Consider the following 16,995-nt stretch of genomic DNA (forward strand, 5'->3'; position numbering starts at 1 on the left):
ATTATTTAACGTTTCAGCTTAGTAAATGATAATTTCAGTTCAAATATTCCATATGCTGTTAATTTAGTTTTCCAGTCCAACAGCCTGGAAAGATAATATGTTTCTGAACACTTCCAGTCAGATGCTAATCTTACTACTATAATAGCAGGCCTGTCGCACCAGTTACTCAAGTTGGTCATGTGCGCATGTGCCAAACAGCCTGCAGCAGCTCACACACACACACACACACAGCACACGCAAACCCATACACCGCAAGCACTAGGGATGGGCACGGTAATTCGAATATTTGATTATTCGAAACGGTGTGGGTAGTTGACTGAGATTTTTTTAAATTTTTGCCTTAAGTTCATTCAATATATTCATTAGCTATATTAATAACATATTGTTCATTAAACGTGTATACTAATGCCATTCAATACTTGGAATACTTGACTTGGATCAAATATTAGATCAGGCCTTGGATCATCACCCGCACCAAATCATCTGACCACATCACCCCTGTCCTCATTCAACTTCACTGGCTCCCAGTACACTACCGCATCCAATACAAAACCCTACTCCTCACCTACAAAGCTCTCCACAACCTAGCCCCCAGTTATCTCTGCGACCTCCTCCAAGAATACACTCCCTCCCGCTCCCTCCGCTCAACCTCTGCTGGACTACTATGTATCCCCACATCACGACTCACTTCAATGGGTGCCCGGTCATTCAGCTGTTCAGCACCCAGGCTCTGGAACTCCCTCTCCCCACACATAAAACAGTCAGACACCATTACAACCTTCAAGTCACAACTCAAAACTCACCTGTTCAAACTCGCACACAACGTCTAACTGATCACTGTTTTGATTGTTTTTTTGTTTTGTTTTGTCTTGTTTTTGTTTTATTTATTTCTTATTGCTTATGTTTATTTATTTATTTATTTATTTTTTTCCACAATGTCTTGTTTTTTAAAAAATGTATGATGACTATATGCTCTGTAAGGTGACCTTGGGTGTCTTGAAAGGCGCCTCTAAATTAAATGTATTATTATTATTATTATTATACTTTGCTATACCGGCAACCTCCGTTCCAGACCAGTCTTTTCCACGGTGGGCTTGATTGTAAATCGCTTCCGCACCCGCCTATCCCCCGAGCACGTAGATACGCACAATTTTTTGAACAAGAATGAGTGATGCAGTAGGTGGGCTTATGTGTTATGTTAACTGGAAATGTTTTAGACATACTGTGTTTCCGTCTTACACTAAATATATTTTTGTTGATGAGGCAGGCCCATGCGCTGCAAGTGGAGTTCTGTTGATATGCAAGCCCACCAGAATGATGGTTTCGTTTGATTCAGCATACTGATTTCGAGCTGTGTTTTTCCTTCTAAAATGCTCAATTGAACAAATTGGATTTGATTTCCCTATTTATTTAACTAATAGAGATGGAAAACGAATGCCTTTGATTAGTGAAGGCCAGATCACGGAAGAACTTCAGACTTCATTATGAGTGCGCTACACTTTTTTTTTTTTTTTTTCATAGTTCGGTTAACCGGTTACTCAAAAAAGAAATTGCCGAATATTGATATGCCTTCAAATGCATCTCAAGCACGCACATACACAACACATGTACACTACGCACACACACACGCACAAACACGGAAATGCACACACACGCACACGCACACCGCACGTCAAGACAAATACACCTACACACTCGCCGAGGTAAGACGTTATGTTTTTAAACATAACGGCTACGCCATCGACAAACGCGCAGGTAAGAACACAGACGCACACACCGCATCGACACTCGCCCTTAAACATAACGGCTCCACCATCAACACATGCGCAGGTAGGAACACACACGCACGCGCACACACCGCAGCGACACTCGCCCAGGTAAGACGTTATGTTTTGAAACAACGGCTCCGCCATCGACACACATGCCCAGGTAAGAAGCTTTGCAAATGATATAGTTCAGGGCCCTGTTTCCCGAAAGCATCTTTAGCCTAAGTGGTTTGTGAAGTGCGTCGTACCAACATCATTCAGTTTTCACTCCGTTTCCCGAAAGCATCGTTGGTAACGAACGTCGTGGAATGACTCGTAGCTTACGAGGGCTCCAGGGGTACTCGTACAACACAGTCTCACTCCGAGAACGTCAAATACCGACTGTTGGTGTTGGGCAAAATAACCTGCTGAGTACATCACGTGTACATTATAAATATAGCTAACTCCTACCCTAGCCTGATGAGCACATCACACGGCAGTCACATTACAATATAGTCAACTTTTAACGCCTGAAGAGCACACCACATGGCAGTCACATTACAATATAGTCAACTTTTAACACAGAACACACACATAATATATAGTCAGGTCAAGGCCGGAGCCGAAGGCCCCATTTCTCAGCCAGGCAGATGTGGTACACTCAGACAATGCACCAGTCATCCTCAAGAACGGGAGAGTCACAAACAGGAGACTCTGTGAAGCTCTCCCCCGTTAGGAAGAACACAAGAAGATACACAGGCATATACTAAGGGCCTGGGAGGCAAGGTCAAGCAAAAACACACAGAACCATACACATCTCAAACGCACACACCTCATCGAGAGGAGGATACAGCATAAGAGTGTATCACACAGGAACTCATCACCTTCTTCTGAAGCAGACCTTCCACGGAGCCGAAGCTCTGGACGAACCATCAGCGCTGATTAGGGACTTAGACATATTCGATTTCTCACGCTTTATGACTCTGTATAACCGTTGCCACTTTACTTAATAAATCCAAGGTCCTCGTGCCGACAGACTTTATTACCTCTCCGTCTCATTTTATCTGGTCCAGTAACTAGACAGACCGTTTTTCCCCACATTGGCAAAGGCCCTTTAGCGTCGGTGACTGACGGGAAAGGTACCCTTTTTAGTCGGTCGGTGACGGTAAAGGTACCCTTCGGCGTCTTCTGCATACGGAATGGGGGGTGCCTCACTACGTCTCTAATAGACGCTGTGAGCATCTTTCCTATTGGATCGTTTTTAGGATATTCTTCTGTGAAAATGGCGGACATACTTTTTATCCTGGGTGGAAAATATGATATTTTAGCATAGTTAAACCATTAAAAGTGTTTATGTAAAAAAAATTAGCGAGAAATGTGCATTTTACTTTCATAATCCTCGTTCGGCGAATGTGAAGGATGTTTGGTTTGATAGATATGACGAAGAATATTTCATCGGGCGATAATGGCCGGCGTACAGGCATCCCGGGCTCACGAAAATAGGTGACACTGTCACGTTATTTAATCTATTGAAACGTGATCAGGTACACGTATTTTCTAAATGTTCGTGTCAAAAAGCACAATTTTCAAACTCATGCATATCAATTGGAAGTATTTGTCGTGATTTGTCACTAAGCACGACTTCCATCTAAGGTTCTGTCCGGGAGCTTTCTCCCTATTGTCCCTTAAGGAGCTCCGTACAGAACATTTATTGTTAAAAATTGTCTGTGATAACTAAGAATATGACAGCTTTTCCAGTCTCACCAATATGCGCACAGATCGCACGGTTTGACGCTTTCAAAATGCGTGCAGTAGGCCTACATACGCCAAATGACCATTTCGTGTGCATACGATACGCAAAACCCAGCATTAACTACTGTGGAGGGTGGATACGTCCATTTCGCGTGCATATGATACGCAAAACCCAGCATTAACTGAATGGGAGATGCAATATTTTAGGACAGATTCACCATTAAACGTGTTTCTAATGACATTTCTAGCGAGAAATGTACTTTTCCCTTGAATAATCCTCGTGGTCAGTGAATGTGTATGATCTTTATTAATCTTTATTATCTGAATGGGAAATGCAGCTCACGTGTTTCCTGCTTTTGTGTTATTAAACCGTTACTTTATGTAACTTTTAATGATATCATCTTGTTAGAAACACGTATATCTGAGAGCCAACCCAGTCGCCAAAAGCATACGTTGACAGTGTACGTTTTCGTGAACACTGGATTAAATAATTTCCCTCTGGGATTATTAAAGTATTTATCTATCTATCTATCTATCTATCTATTACGTCGCATTTCAACATAAAATAGCGTGTTATACACACACACACACACACACACACACACACACACACACACACACACACACACACACACACACACACACACACACACACACTGCATTTCGCTGCCAAATAAATAAATACTAAGGCAGAATAAAGAATAAATTAATTCATTATCATTCAACTTCAACATGCGTTATTACAGTATAGTGGTGGAGGGATGACGAATGTTGGCCAACCCGGAAGTGAGCGTCGCCCTGGGTTCCCGTGACAAAAAGCCAACGGGTTTTTCCATTTGATTTTGGATTATTGCAGAAAAATTAGCATCTTTGAAGCACCTCCTCAAAAACTGAAAATAAATAAAAATAACTGTGCTCCAAAGAAAGAAATGTAAACCAATGCATTCCGAATGGGAGTGTTTCTCAGATTTTTCCATGCTACACAGAACGAAATGTAAACCCATGCAAATAAAGACTTCATGGTCATAATCATTTAAATATCATTAATCTCCTGAGGGTGGTATTCTATTTTTTCAACGGGGCTGAATCCAGTCACTTGACCGTCATGGTTGCTATGGTGGTTGCTATCCACCAGCCCCTCTAATCCTTACATGGCTCTAAAAACCACGCGGCAAATGAGCTGCCGTAAATTGTGTTGTTTTTGTCGTAAACTAGGGTCCGATGGTTAAAAAACGGATATTCCAAGGTATCCTTAAAAGGCAACTTGGATGTTTTTATTTTCTGCAGTTTAGACTTCTTCTATAACCTATTTTTGAAAGCAAAACACCAAGCTCATTGATTTAACGAGGCAGGGTTATTTGAAACAATTTATTAAATAAATATTTATGAGAGGTCATTCCTTCTCCTGAGTTTTCTTCCTATTTATGTCTAGTGTACAACCCTACTGTCCACAAGCATCACCCCCCCCTCCCCATATGGATTTGGAGAATTGTTGCCACGTCCCAGTGGTGGAGGTATCATATATATGAAAGAGGGCATTCAATTATACTACAATGATCAATTAGGAGGCCGAAGCCCTAAAGGAAGTGATGCAATAGGTGACTGGGTCGACGACATTTAAGTAAGCTTTACTTTGAGGTCTCTTATATATCAAAGGGGGTCTCAAAGGACGCATACGCTTCAACCTGTGGCTCCAGCCCCACAGGAAATGACTCCATCTCGTTGCACCTGCACCCAGCGGCTCGCTTGCAAGATTTTGGCCTGAAGTTATTCCCAGACCTACACCGTAGCCATCCAACCTGCATATCTGAGAATCAGGCCTCTCTTTAATAATGACAAAATGTATGAGAGAAATACACATTAACTTTTGACTCATAAGCGGCGTGGTGCTGGCTCCTTTTGACCTTTTGACCCCAGACTTCTGGGGGAATAGCTGAATCAATTCATTAGTCAATCAAAAGCATGTAAATATATAATATATCTTCCCCAGAAGTGTTACCTGCAAGACCTAATGGTTCAGAATGTGGTGGAAAAACAGTTTTTGAGATAGGAAGGTCCTACCGCCCTGAAATTTGAATACCTTATTCTAAGGCCTAACTGGGACCCCCGCACCGAAACTTGGCCCGGTCGGACCCCGAGGGCCGGAATGGGGGGCCCTTCCTGCCTGAAACTTGGCCCGGTCGGACCCCGAGGGCAGGAAGGGGAGGCCCTTCCTGTCCTAAACTTGGCCCAGTCGGACCCTGAGTGCCGGAAGGGGGGGCCTGGACTTTCATAATCCTCGCTTGGTGACCTTATGTTATGACGAAGAATCATAATGTGAATGGGAATATTCTATAAATGTCTTGATATCATCTTTCGTCTCAACACTTCTGCTGCAGCCGCTTAAAGTCTCACTCCGAGAACCTTAAAATATGAATCAATTCATTAGAAGTAAAATATCTTCCCGGTTACATAACGGGGCAAACAAGGTGTCCTTTGACATCTACGTTTCGAGGCGATTGCAACAGTGCCACACATGATCATATTTGAATATGTTTCGGGGTAGTAATTAGCTGTCGATTTTGGAGGCCTCTATCAATAATGACCAGCTATAGATTTGCTTCCCGATGGAGATTTTTGACAAATTACATGTTATTTAGCATCTACACGTTAAGCTGAGTCCAATGAGATCAAGCTCGCCCTCTTGCTACACCGAGATCATGTCCTAGACCTAGGTGTACCATGTAAAATACATGTTATCACTTTCTAGAGTGTCATGCTTGGTGTCATTGGACTCAACTCAACGTGTAGAGGCTAAATAACATGTCATTTGTCACAAATTTCTATCGGGAAGCAAATCAATAGCTGCTCATTATTGATTAAGGCCTCCAATTTCGACAGCTAATTACTACCATTAAACATGTTCGATTATGCTCATGTGTGGCACCGTTGCAATCGCCTGGAAGCGTAGATGTTGAAGGACACCTTGTTCTCCCTCTTACGCCACCAGGAAGATGTTAACATGCTTTTGATTGACTAATGAATTGATTCAGCTATTCCCCCAGAAGTCTGGGGTCAAAAGGTCAAAAGGAGCCAGCACCACGCCGCTTATGAGTCAAAAGTTAATGTGTATTTCTCTCATACATTTTGTCATTATTAAAGAGAGGCCTGATTCTCAGATATGCAGGTTGGATGGCTACGGTGTAGGTCTGGGAATAACTTCAGGCCAAAATCTTGCAAGCGAGCCGCTGGGTGCAGGTGCAACGAGATGGAGTCATTTCCTGTGGGGCTGGAGCCACAGGTTGAAGCGTATGCGTCCTTTGAGACCCCCTTTGATATATAAGAGACCTCAAAGTAAAGCTTACTTAAATGTCGTCGACCCAGTCACCTATTGCATCACTTCCTTTAGGGCTTCGGCCTCCTAATTGATCATTGTAGTATAATTGAATGCCCTCTTTCATATATATGATACCTTCACCACTGGGACGTGGCAACAATTCTCCAAATCCATATGGGGAGGGGGGGGTGATGCTTGTGGACAGTATGGTTGTACACTAGACATAAATAGGAAGAAAACTCAGGAGAAGGAATGACCTCTCATAAATATTTATTTAATAAATTGTTTCAAATAACCCTGCCTTGTTAAATCAATGAGCTTGGTGTTTTGCTTTCAAAAATAGGTTATAGAAGAAGTCTAAACTGCAGAAAATAAAAACATTCAAGCTGCCTTTTAAGGATACCTTGGAATATCCATCTATTTTTTAACCATCGGACCCTAGTTTACGACAAAAACAACACAGTTTACGGCAGCTCATTTGCCGCGTGGTTTTTAGAGCCATGTAAGGATTAGAGGGGCTGGTAGATAACAACCACAATAGAAACCATGACGGTCAAGTGACTGGATGCAGCCCCGTTGAAAAAAATAGAATACCACCCTCAGGAGATTAATGATATTTAAATGATTATGACCATGAAGTCTTTATTTGCATGGGTTTACATTTCGTTCTGTGTAGCATGGAAAAATCTGAGAAACACTCCCATTCGGAATGCATTGGTTTACATTTCTTTCTTTGGAGCACAGTTATTTTTATTTATTTTCAGTTTTTGAGGAGGTGCTTCAAAGATGCTAATTTTTCTGCAATAATCCAAAATCAAATGGAAAAACCCGTTGGCTTTTTGTCAAGGGAACCCAGGGCGACGCTCACTTCCGGGTTGGCCAACACACGTCATCCCTCCACCACTATACTGTAATAACGCATGTTGAAGTTGAATGATAATGAATTAATTTATTCTTTATTCTGCCTTAGTATTTATTTATTTGGCAGCGAAATGCAGTGTGTGTGTGTGTGTGTGTGTGTGTGTGTGTGTGTGTGTGTGTGTGTGTGTGTGTGTGTGTGTGTGTGTGTGTGTGTGTGTGTGTGTGTTTGTGTGTATAACACGCTATTTTATGTTGAAATGCGACGTAATCCAGTGTTCACGAAAACGTACACTGTCAACGTATGCTTTTGGCGACTGGGTTGGCTCTCAGATATACGTGTTTCTAACAAGATGATATCATTAAAAGTTACATAAAGTAACGGTTTAATAACACAAAAGCAGGAAACACGTGAGCTGCATTTCCCATTCAGATAATAAAGATTAATAAAGATCATACACATTCACTGACTGAGGATTATTCAAGGGAAAAGTAAATTTCTCGCTAGAAATGTCATTAGAAACACGTTAAATGGTGAATCTGTCCTAAAATATTGCATCTCCCATTCAGTTAATGTCGGGTTTTGCGTATCATATGCACGCGAAATGGGCGTATCCGCCCTCCACAGTAGTTAATGCTGGGTTTTGCGTATCGTATGCACACGAAATGGTCATTTGGCGTATGTACTGCACGCATTTTGAAAGTGTCAAACCGTGCGATCTGTGCGCATATTGGTGAGACTGGAAAAGCTGTCATATTCTTAGTTATCACAGACAATTTTTAACAATAAATGTTCTGTACGGAGCTCCTTAAGGGACAATAGGGAGAAAGCTCCCGGACAGAACCTTAGATGGAAGTCGTGCTTAGTGACAAATCACGACAAATACTTCCAATTGATATGCATGAGTTTGAAAATTGTGCTTTTTGACACGAACATTTAGAAAATACGTGTACCTGATCACGTTTCAATAGATTAAATAACGTGACAGTGTCACCTATTTTCGTGAGCCCGAGATACCTGTACGCCGGCCATTATCGCCCGATGAAATATTCTTCGTCATATCTATCCAACCAAACATCCTTCACATTCGCCGAACGACGATTATGAAAGTAAAATGCACATTTCTCGCTAAAAATGTTTACATAAACACTTTTAATGGTTTAACTATGCTAAAATATCATATTTTCCACCCAGGATAAAAAAGTATGTCCGCCATTTTCACAGAAGAATATCCTAAAAACTATCCAATAGGAAAGATGCTCACAGCGTCTATTAGAGACGTAGTGAGGCACCCCCCATTCCGTATGCAGAAGACGCCGAAGGGTACCTTTACCGTCACCGACCGACTAAAAAGTCACGCCTCGTGCCCACTGCACCGTCAGTCAACGGACGTGGGAAGGCGTGGCTGACGGATGGGGGAGTAGTCTTTGCAGAGGCATCCGTCAGCCAATCAAATTGCTTTGCCGGGTTCTTCCCGCTTCTTCCTGCTTGTTGCGAGGCAAGATGACCTGCTTTCCCGCTTTCCAGTATCGTCAGAGCCCGAGTCGCGTCACAGTGCTTAAATTTGCATACGCGATCTGATTGGATGACGGAACCGTCGCTGCCGAAAAAGTTGAACATTTTTCAACTTTCTGACGGTGGCGAACGCTCCAACGGAACGGACGGATCCACAATGCATTGCGCGTCCGTCCCAATTCAAAGTCAATGGGCAACGGTCAACTGACGGAGGTAGTGGGCACGGGGCGTCAGTCACCGCCGCTAAAGGGCCTTTGCCAACAGTCGGTATTTGACGTTCTCGGAGTGAGACTGTGTTGTTGAAACACACATGCGGGACGAATGAAACAGCATATTTTAAAAATAAACTATTGAACTTACTCTTGTTTTTTTGCAATATACCGGACAACACAGTAGTGTACTTGTCATTGCTAAAATTTCACATAATTCCGCATACTATAAATATGTTAAAATATATTTTTGGCCCGTGCGTAATTGTGTGTAATTGTCAAGATGCACGTTTAGATTAAAACTCACCTATTTTCTTTTGGACGACTAAATTTGCATAAATTTTACTTATTTCCCTATCCTAAATCATGTTTAGGGATACACAGTTGAACATCCTTTTATTTATTTTAAACAAAAACTACCACGTCAACCGGATAACATGACTCCTGTTGCGTTTGAAACAAGTGTTTCAATCATCCCGACAGCGACTACTGACACTTAAACCTTTTTTTACCTCTAAACTTCAAAACTCTGACATTGCACACTTTAACACAGGTTTAAGTACTAATTCATCTGTTGTATAGTCATATTATTATGGCATGAAACAAAAAACACAACTATTTATTACAAAAAAACTACCGCAGGAAGGATTTTAGTTTCCGCTCTCGAAAACAGGTTTGGGGGATAACATTTGAACAGTGGTACGTCATTACACGAAATTTCGTGGGGTTGGTCAGGCTTCCGTGCTGAACGTAGTGACGAAATTTGACGTGAAAGCCTTGCGTGGTTTTCGAGGAAATCGCTGTGTTTCAATCGTCCCGTGTTTCAATCGACCCGGCTCTCCCCTACAGTGCACCCTAGTTATGTTTATGCCAAAACCACAAATGCTATATATATATATATTGCCTAATTATATATATTTCCTATATATATAGGCTATATATATAATTAGGCTATAATTATATTATTTAGAGTGTAATGAGACAATGGATAGCTGGATGGTCATCTAGTGAGAACAGCACAATAATACTATACTATAATAATACCATGTGATAATACTATAATAATACCATGTAATAATACTATAATATAATAGTACCATGTGATAATACTATAATAATACCATGTGATAATACTATACTATGATAATACCATGTGACAATACTATAATAATACCATGGAATAATACTATAATATAATAATACCATGTGATAATACTATAATATAATAATACCATGTGATAATACTATACTATAATAATACCATGTGATAATACTATACTATAATAATACCATGGAATAATACTATACGATAATAATACCATGTGATAATACTATAATAATACCATGGAATAATACAATAATATAATAATACCATGTGATACTATAATATAATAATACCATGTAATAATACTATACTATGATAATACCATGTGATAATACTATACTAATACCATGGAATAATACTATACTATAATAATACCATGTGATAATACTATAATAATACCATGGAATAATACTATAATATAATAATACAATTTGATAATACTATAATAATACCATGGAACAATACTATAATATAATAATACCATGTGATAATACTATAATATAATAATACCATGTGATAATACTATAATAATACCATGTGATAATACTATACTATAATAATACCATGTGATAATACTATAATAATACCATGTAATAATACTATAATATAATAATACCATGTGATAATACTATAATACCATGTGATAATAGTATACTATAATATATCTACCTTCAACTCAGTAGTCCAACCGAAAATTCTGTCAGCTGCTGCTGCTGCAGACGTTGTGCAGACGGGCTCGGAGTCGGCACCGCGTGCATCAACAGTCATTCAAAGCAGCGGTAGTAATCACACAACCGGACGGTGTAGAAAGTCCCGTCAGTTAAAAATAGTAATGCAGTTTTTAAATCCATGTTAAAATCGGCAGGATATAGAGATAGTTAGCTTAAAAAAAAAAACTAACCAATGGTCACAAACAGTGTCAAATGTGATGTGTTCAGGTCAATAATACCATTTGATAATACTATAATAATACCATGTGATAATACTATAATAATACCATGTGATAATACTATACTATAATAATACCATGTGATAATACTATAATAATACCAGGTAATAATACTATACTATGATAATACCATGTGATAATACTATAATATAATAATACCATGTGATAATACTATACTATAATAATACCATGTGATAATACAATACTATAATAATACCATGGAATAATACAATAATATAATAATACCATGTGATACTATAATATAATAATACCATGTAATAATACTATAATAATACCATGGAATAATACTATACTATAATAATACCATGTGATAATACTATAATAATACCATGTAATAATACTATGATAATACTATAATAATACCATGGAATAATACTATACTATAATAATACCATGTGATAATACTATAATAATACCATGGAATAATACTATACTATAATAATACCATGTGATAATACTATAATAATACCATGGAATAATACTATACTATAATAATACCATGTGATAATACTATAATAATACCATGGAATAATACTATACTATAATAATACCATGTGATAATACTATAATAATACCATGTAATAATACTATACTATGATAATACCATGTGATAATACTATAATATGATAATACCATGTGATAATACTGTACTATAATAATACCATGGAATAATATAATAATACCATGTGATACTATAATATAATAATACCATGTAATAATACTATACTATGATAATACCATGTGATAATACTATAATAATACCATGGAATAATACTATACTATAATAATACCACGTGATAATACTATAATAATACCATGGAATAATACTATACTATAATAATACCATGTGATAATACTATAATAATACCATGTGATAATACTATAATATAATAATACCATGTGATAATACTATAATAATACCATGTGATAATACTATACTATAATAATACCATGTGATAATACTATAATAATACCATGTAATAATACTATAATATAATAATACCATGTGATAATACTATAATACCATGTGATAATAGTATACTATAATATATCTACCTTCAACTCAGTAGTCCAACCGAAAATTCTGTCAGCTGCTGCTGCTGCAGACGTTGTGCAGACGGGCTCGGAGTCGGCACCGCGTGCATCAACAGTCATTCAAAGCAGCGGTAGTAATCACACAACCGGACGGTGTAGAAAGTCCCGTCAGTTAAAAATAGTAATGCAGTTTTTAAATCCATGTTAAAATCGGCAGGATATAGAGATAGTTAGCTTAAAAAAAAAAACTAACCAATGGTCACAAACAGTGTCAAATGTGATGTGTTCAGGTCAATAATACCATTTGATAATACTATAATAATACCATGTGATAATACTATAATAATACCATGTGATAATACTATACTATAATAATACCATGTGATAATACTATAATAATACCAGGTAATAATACTATACTATGATAATACCATGTGATAATACTATAATATAATAATACCATGTGATAATACTATACTATAATAATACCATGTGATAATACAATACTATAATAATACCATGGAATAATACAATAATATAATAATACCATGTGATACTATAATATAATAATACCATGTAATAATACTATAATAATACCATGGAATAATACTATACTATAATAATACCATGTGATAATACTATAATAATACCATGTAATAATACTATGATAATACTATAATAATACCATGGAATAATACTATACTATAATAATACCATGTGATAATACTATAATAATACCATGGAATAATACTATACTATAATAATACCATGTGATAATACTATAATAATACCATGGAATAATACTATACTATAATAATACCATGTGATAATACTATAATAATACCATGGAATAATACTATACTATAATAATACCATGTGATAATACTATAATAATACCATGTAATAATACTATACTATGATAATACCATGTGATAATACTATAATATGATAATACCATGTGATAATACTGTACTATAATAATACCATGGAATAATATAATAATACCATGTGATACTATAATATAATAATACCATGTAATAATACTATACTATGATAATACCATGTGATAATACTATAATAATACCATGGAATAATACTATACTATAATAATACCACGTGATAATACTATAATAATACCATGTAATAATTAGAGCTGTCAGTTAAACGCGTTATTAACGGCGTTAACGCAAACCAAATTTAACGGCGTTAAAAAATGTATCGCGCGATTAACGTAATTATTTTATTAAACAAAAAAAAACATTTTTTTTTTTTTTTTTTTTCTTTGGCTCAAAACAAAGAAGCAGTAGCCTGACTGCTATGTTCAAATGACATTTGTTCAAAGCAGTCGTTTAATTGCACTATAGGCTATTTTTTTGTATCGTCCTGTTTTGATCAGTATATGCCAATGTTGTTATCAATAAAAAATCATTTGCACAAGGCAAGCCGATGCACTTCACCATGTTGATAAGAGAATTAAAATGAGAAGAATTATGGGACAAAAATATCAAGGGATATTTAGCATAGAAAAATAATTTGCGATTAATCGCGATTAATCGTGAGTTAACTATGACATTAATGCGATTAATCACGATTAAATATTTTAATCGCTTGACAGCTCTAGTAATAATACTATACTATGATAATGCCATGTGATAATACTATAATAATACCATGGAATAATACTATACTATAATAATACCATGTGATAATACTATAATAATACCATCTGATAATACTATACTATAATAATACCATGTGATAATACTATACTATGATAATACCATGTGATAATACTATAATAATACCATGTAATAATACTATGATAATACCATGTGATAATACTATAATAATACCATGGAATAATACTATACTATAATAATACCATGTGATAATACTATAATAATACCATGGAATAATATAATAATACCATGTGATACTATAATATAATCATACCATGTAATAATACTATACTATGATAATACCATGTGATAATACTATAATAATACCATGGAATAATACTATAATAATACCATGTGATAATACTATAATATTATCACATAGTATTATTACATGGAATAATACTATAATATAATAATACCATTTGATAATACTATAATAATACCATGGAATAATACTATTATATAATAATACCATGTGATAATACTATAATATAATAATACCATGTGATAATACTATACTATAATAATACCATGTGATAATACTATAATAATACCATGTAATAATACTATAATATAATAATACCATGTGATAATACTATAATACCATGTGATAATAGTATACTATAATATATCTACCTTCAACTCAGTATCCGTCTGGTAGTCCAACCGAAAATTCTGTCAGCTGCTGCTGCTGTAGACGTTGTGCAGACGGGCTCGGAGTCGGCACCGCGTGCATCAAGTCATTCAAAGCAGCGGTAGTAATCACACAACCGGACGGTGTAGAAAGTCCCGTCAGTTAAAAATAGTAATGCAGTTTTTAAATCCATGTTAAAATCGTTAGGATATAGAGATAGTTAGCTTAAAAAAAAAAACTAACCAATGGTCACAAACAGTGTCAAATGTGATGTGTTCAGGTCAATAATACCATGTGATAATACTATAATAATACCACGTGATAATACTATACTATAATAATACCATGTGATAATACTATAATAATACCAGGTAATAATACTATACTATGATAATACCATGTGATAATACTATAATATAATAATACCATGTGATAATACTATACTATAATAATACCATGTGATAATACTATACTATAATAATACCATGGAATAATACAATAATATAATAATGCCATGTGATACTATAATATAATAATACCATGTAATAATACTATAATAATACCATGGAATAATACTATACTATAATAATACCATGTGATAATACTATAATAATACCATGTAATAATACTATACTATGATAATACCATGTGATAATACTATAATAATACCATGGAATAATACTATACTATAATAATACCATGTGATAATACTATACTATAATAATACCATGGAATAATACTATACTATAATAATACTATGTGATAATACTATAATAATACCATGGAATAATACTATACTATAATAATACCATGTGATAATACTATAATAATACCATGGAATAATACTATACTATAATAATACCATGTGATAATACTATAATAATGCCATGGAATAATACAATAATATAATAATACCATGTGATACTATAATATAATAATACCATGTAATAATACTATACTATGATAATACCATGTGATAATACTATACTAATACCATGGAATAATACTATACTATAATAATACCATGTGATAATACTATAATAATACCATGGAATAATACTATAATATAATAATACAATTTGATAATACTATAATAATACCATGGAACAATACTATAATATAATAATACCATGTGATAATACTATACTATGATAATACCATGTGATAATACTATAATAATACCATGGAATAATACTATACTATAATAATACCATGTGATAATACTATAATAATACCATATGATAATACTATACTATAATAATACCATGTGATAATACTATACTATGATAATACCATGTGATAATACTATAATAATACCATGTAATAATACTATACTATGATAATACCATGTGATAATACCATGTAATAATACTATACTATGATAATACCATGTGATAATACTATAATAATACCATCTGATAATACTATACTATAATAATACCATGTGATAATACTATACTATGATAATACCATGTGATAATACCATGTAATAATACTATACTATGATAATACCATGTGATAATACTGTGGGGGGGGGGAAGGTACTGAGGGGGGATGAGGGGTACTGTGGGGGGATGAGGGGTACTGTGGGGGGGTGAGGGGTACTGTGGGGGGATGAGGGGTACTGTGGGGGGATGAGGGGTACTGAGGGGGGATGAGGGGTACTGTGGGGGGATGAGGGGTACTGAGGGGGGGTGAGGGGTACTGAGGGGGGGGTGAGGGGTACTGTGGGGGGATGAGGGGTAATGTTGGGGGATGAGGGGTACTGTGGGGGGATGAGGGGTACTGTGGGGGGATGAGGGGTACTGAGGGGGGGTGAGGGGTACTGTGGGGGGATGAGGGGTACTGTGGGGGTGATGAGGGGTACTGAGGGGGGATGAGGGGTACTGAGGGGGGGTGAGGGGTACTGAGGGGGGGGTACTGTGGGGGTGATGAGGGGTACTGTGGGGGGATGAGGGGTACTGAGGGGGGATGAGGGGTACTGTGGGGGGATGAGGGGGGATGAGGGGTACTGAGGGGGGGGGGGTACTGTGGGGGGGAGAGGTACTGAGGGGGGGGGTACAGAAGGGGGGGGGTGATCTTCTGAACATCACGGCTGTATGTGAGCTAGAGAATAACCGAGTTCTATCACTTCAACTAAACTAGGAGAGCTTGAGGAATGGAGTCCAGGTCAGGT

The 16,995-nt window shown here is 36.6% G+C and overlaps 1 protein-coding gene across 1 annotated transcript in view; it reads left to right on the forward strand.

Moving 5' to 3' along the window:
• The first annotated feature begins 16,929 nt into the window (after positions 1 to 16,929).
• The window catches only part of rgn (regucalcin), a 6,267-nt gene continuing 6,201 nt past the window's right edge, over positions 16,930 to 16,995 (forward strand). The window contains exon 1 of the mRNA XM_056585043.1: positions 16,930 to 16,995. This exon is cut by the window's right edge and continues 231 nt beyond it. Within this exon, the coding sequence (XP_056441018.1) occupies positions 16,978 to 16,995 (18 nt within the window). The 5' untranslated portion in view covers positions 16,930 to 16,977.

The sequence above is a fragment of the Gadus chalcogrammus genome, unplaced genomic scaffold, assembly GCF_026213295.1.
Source record: "Gadus chalcogrammus isolate NIFS_2021 unplaced genomic scaffold, NIFS_Gcha_1.0 GACHA068, whole genome shotgun sequence".
NCBI classification, from domain to species: Eukaryota; Metazoa; Chordata; class Actinopteri; order Gadiformes; family Gadidae; genus Gadus; species Gadus chalcogrammus.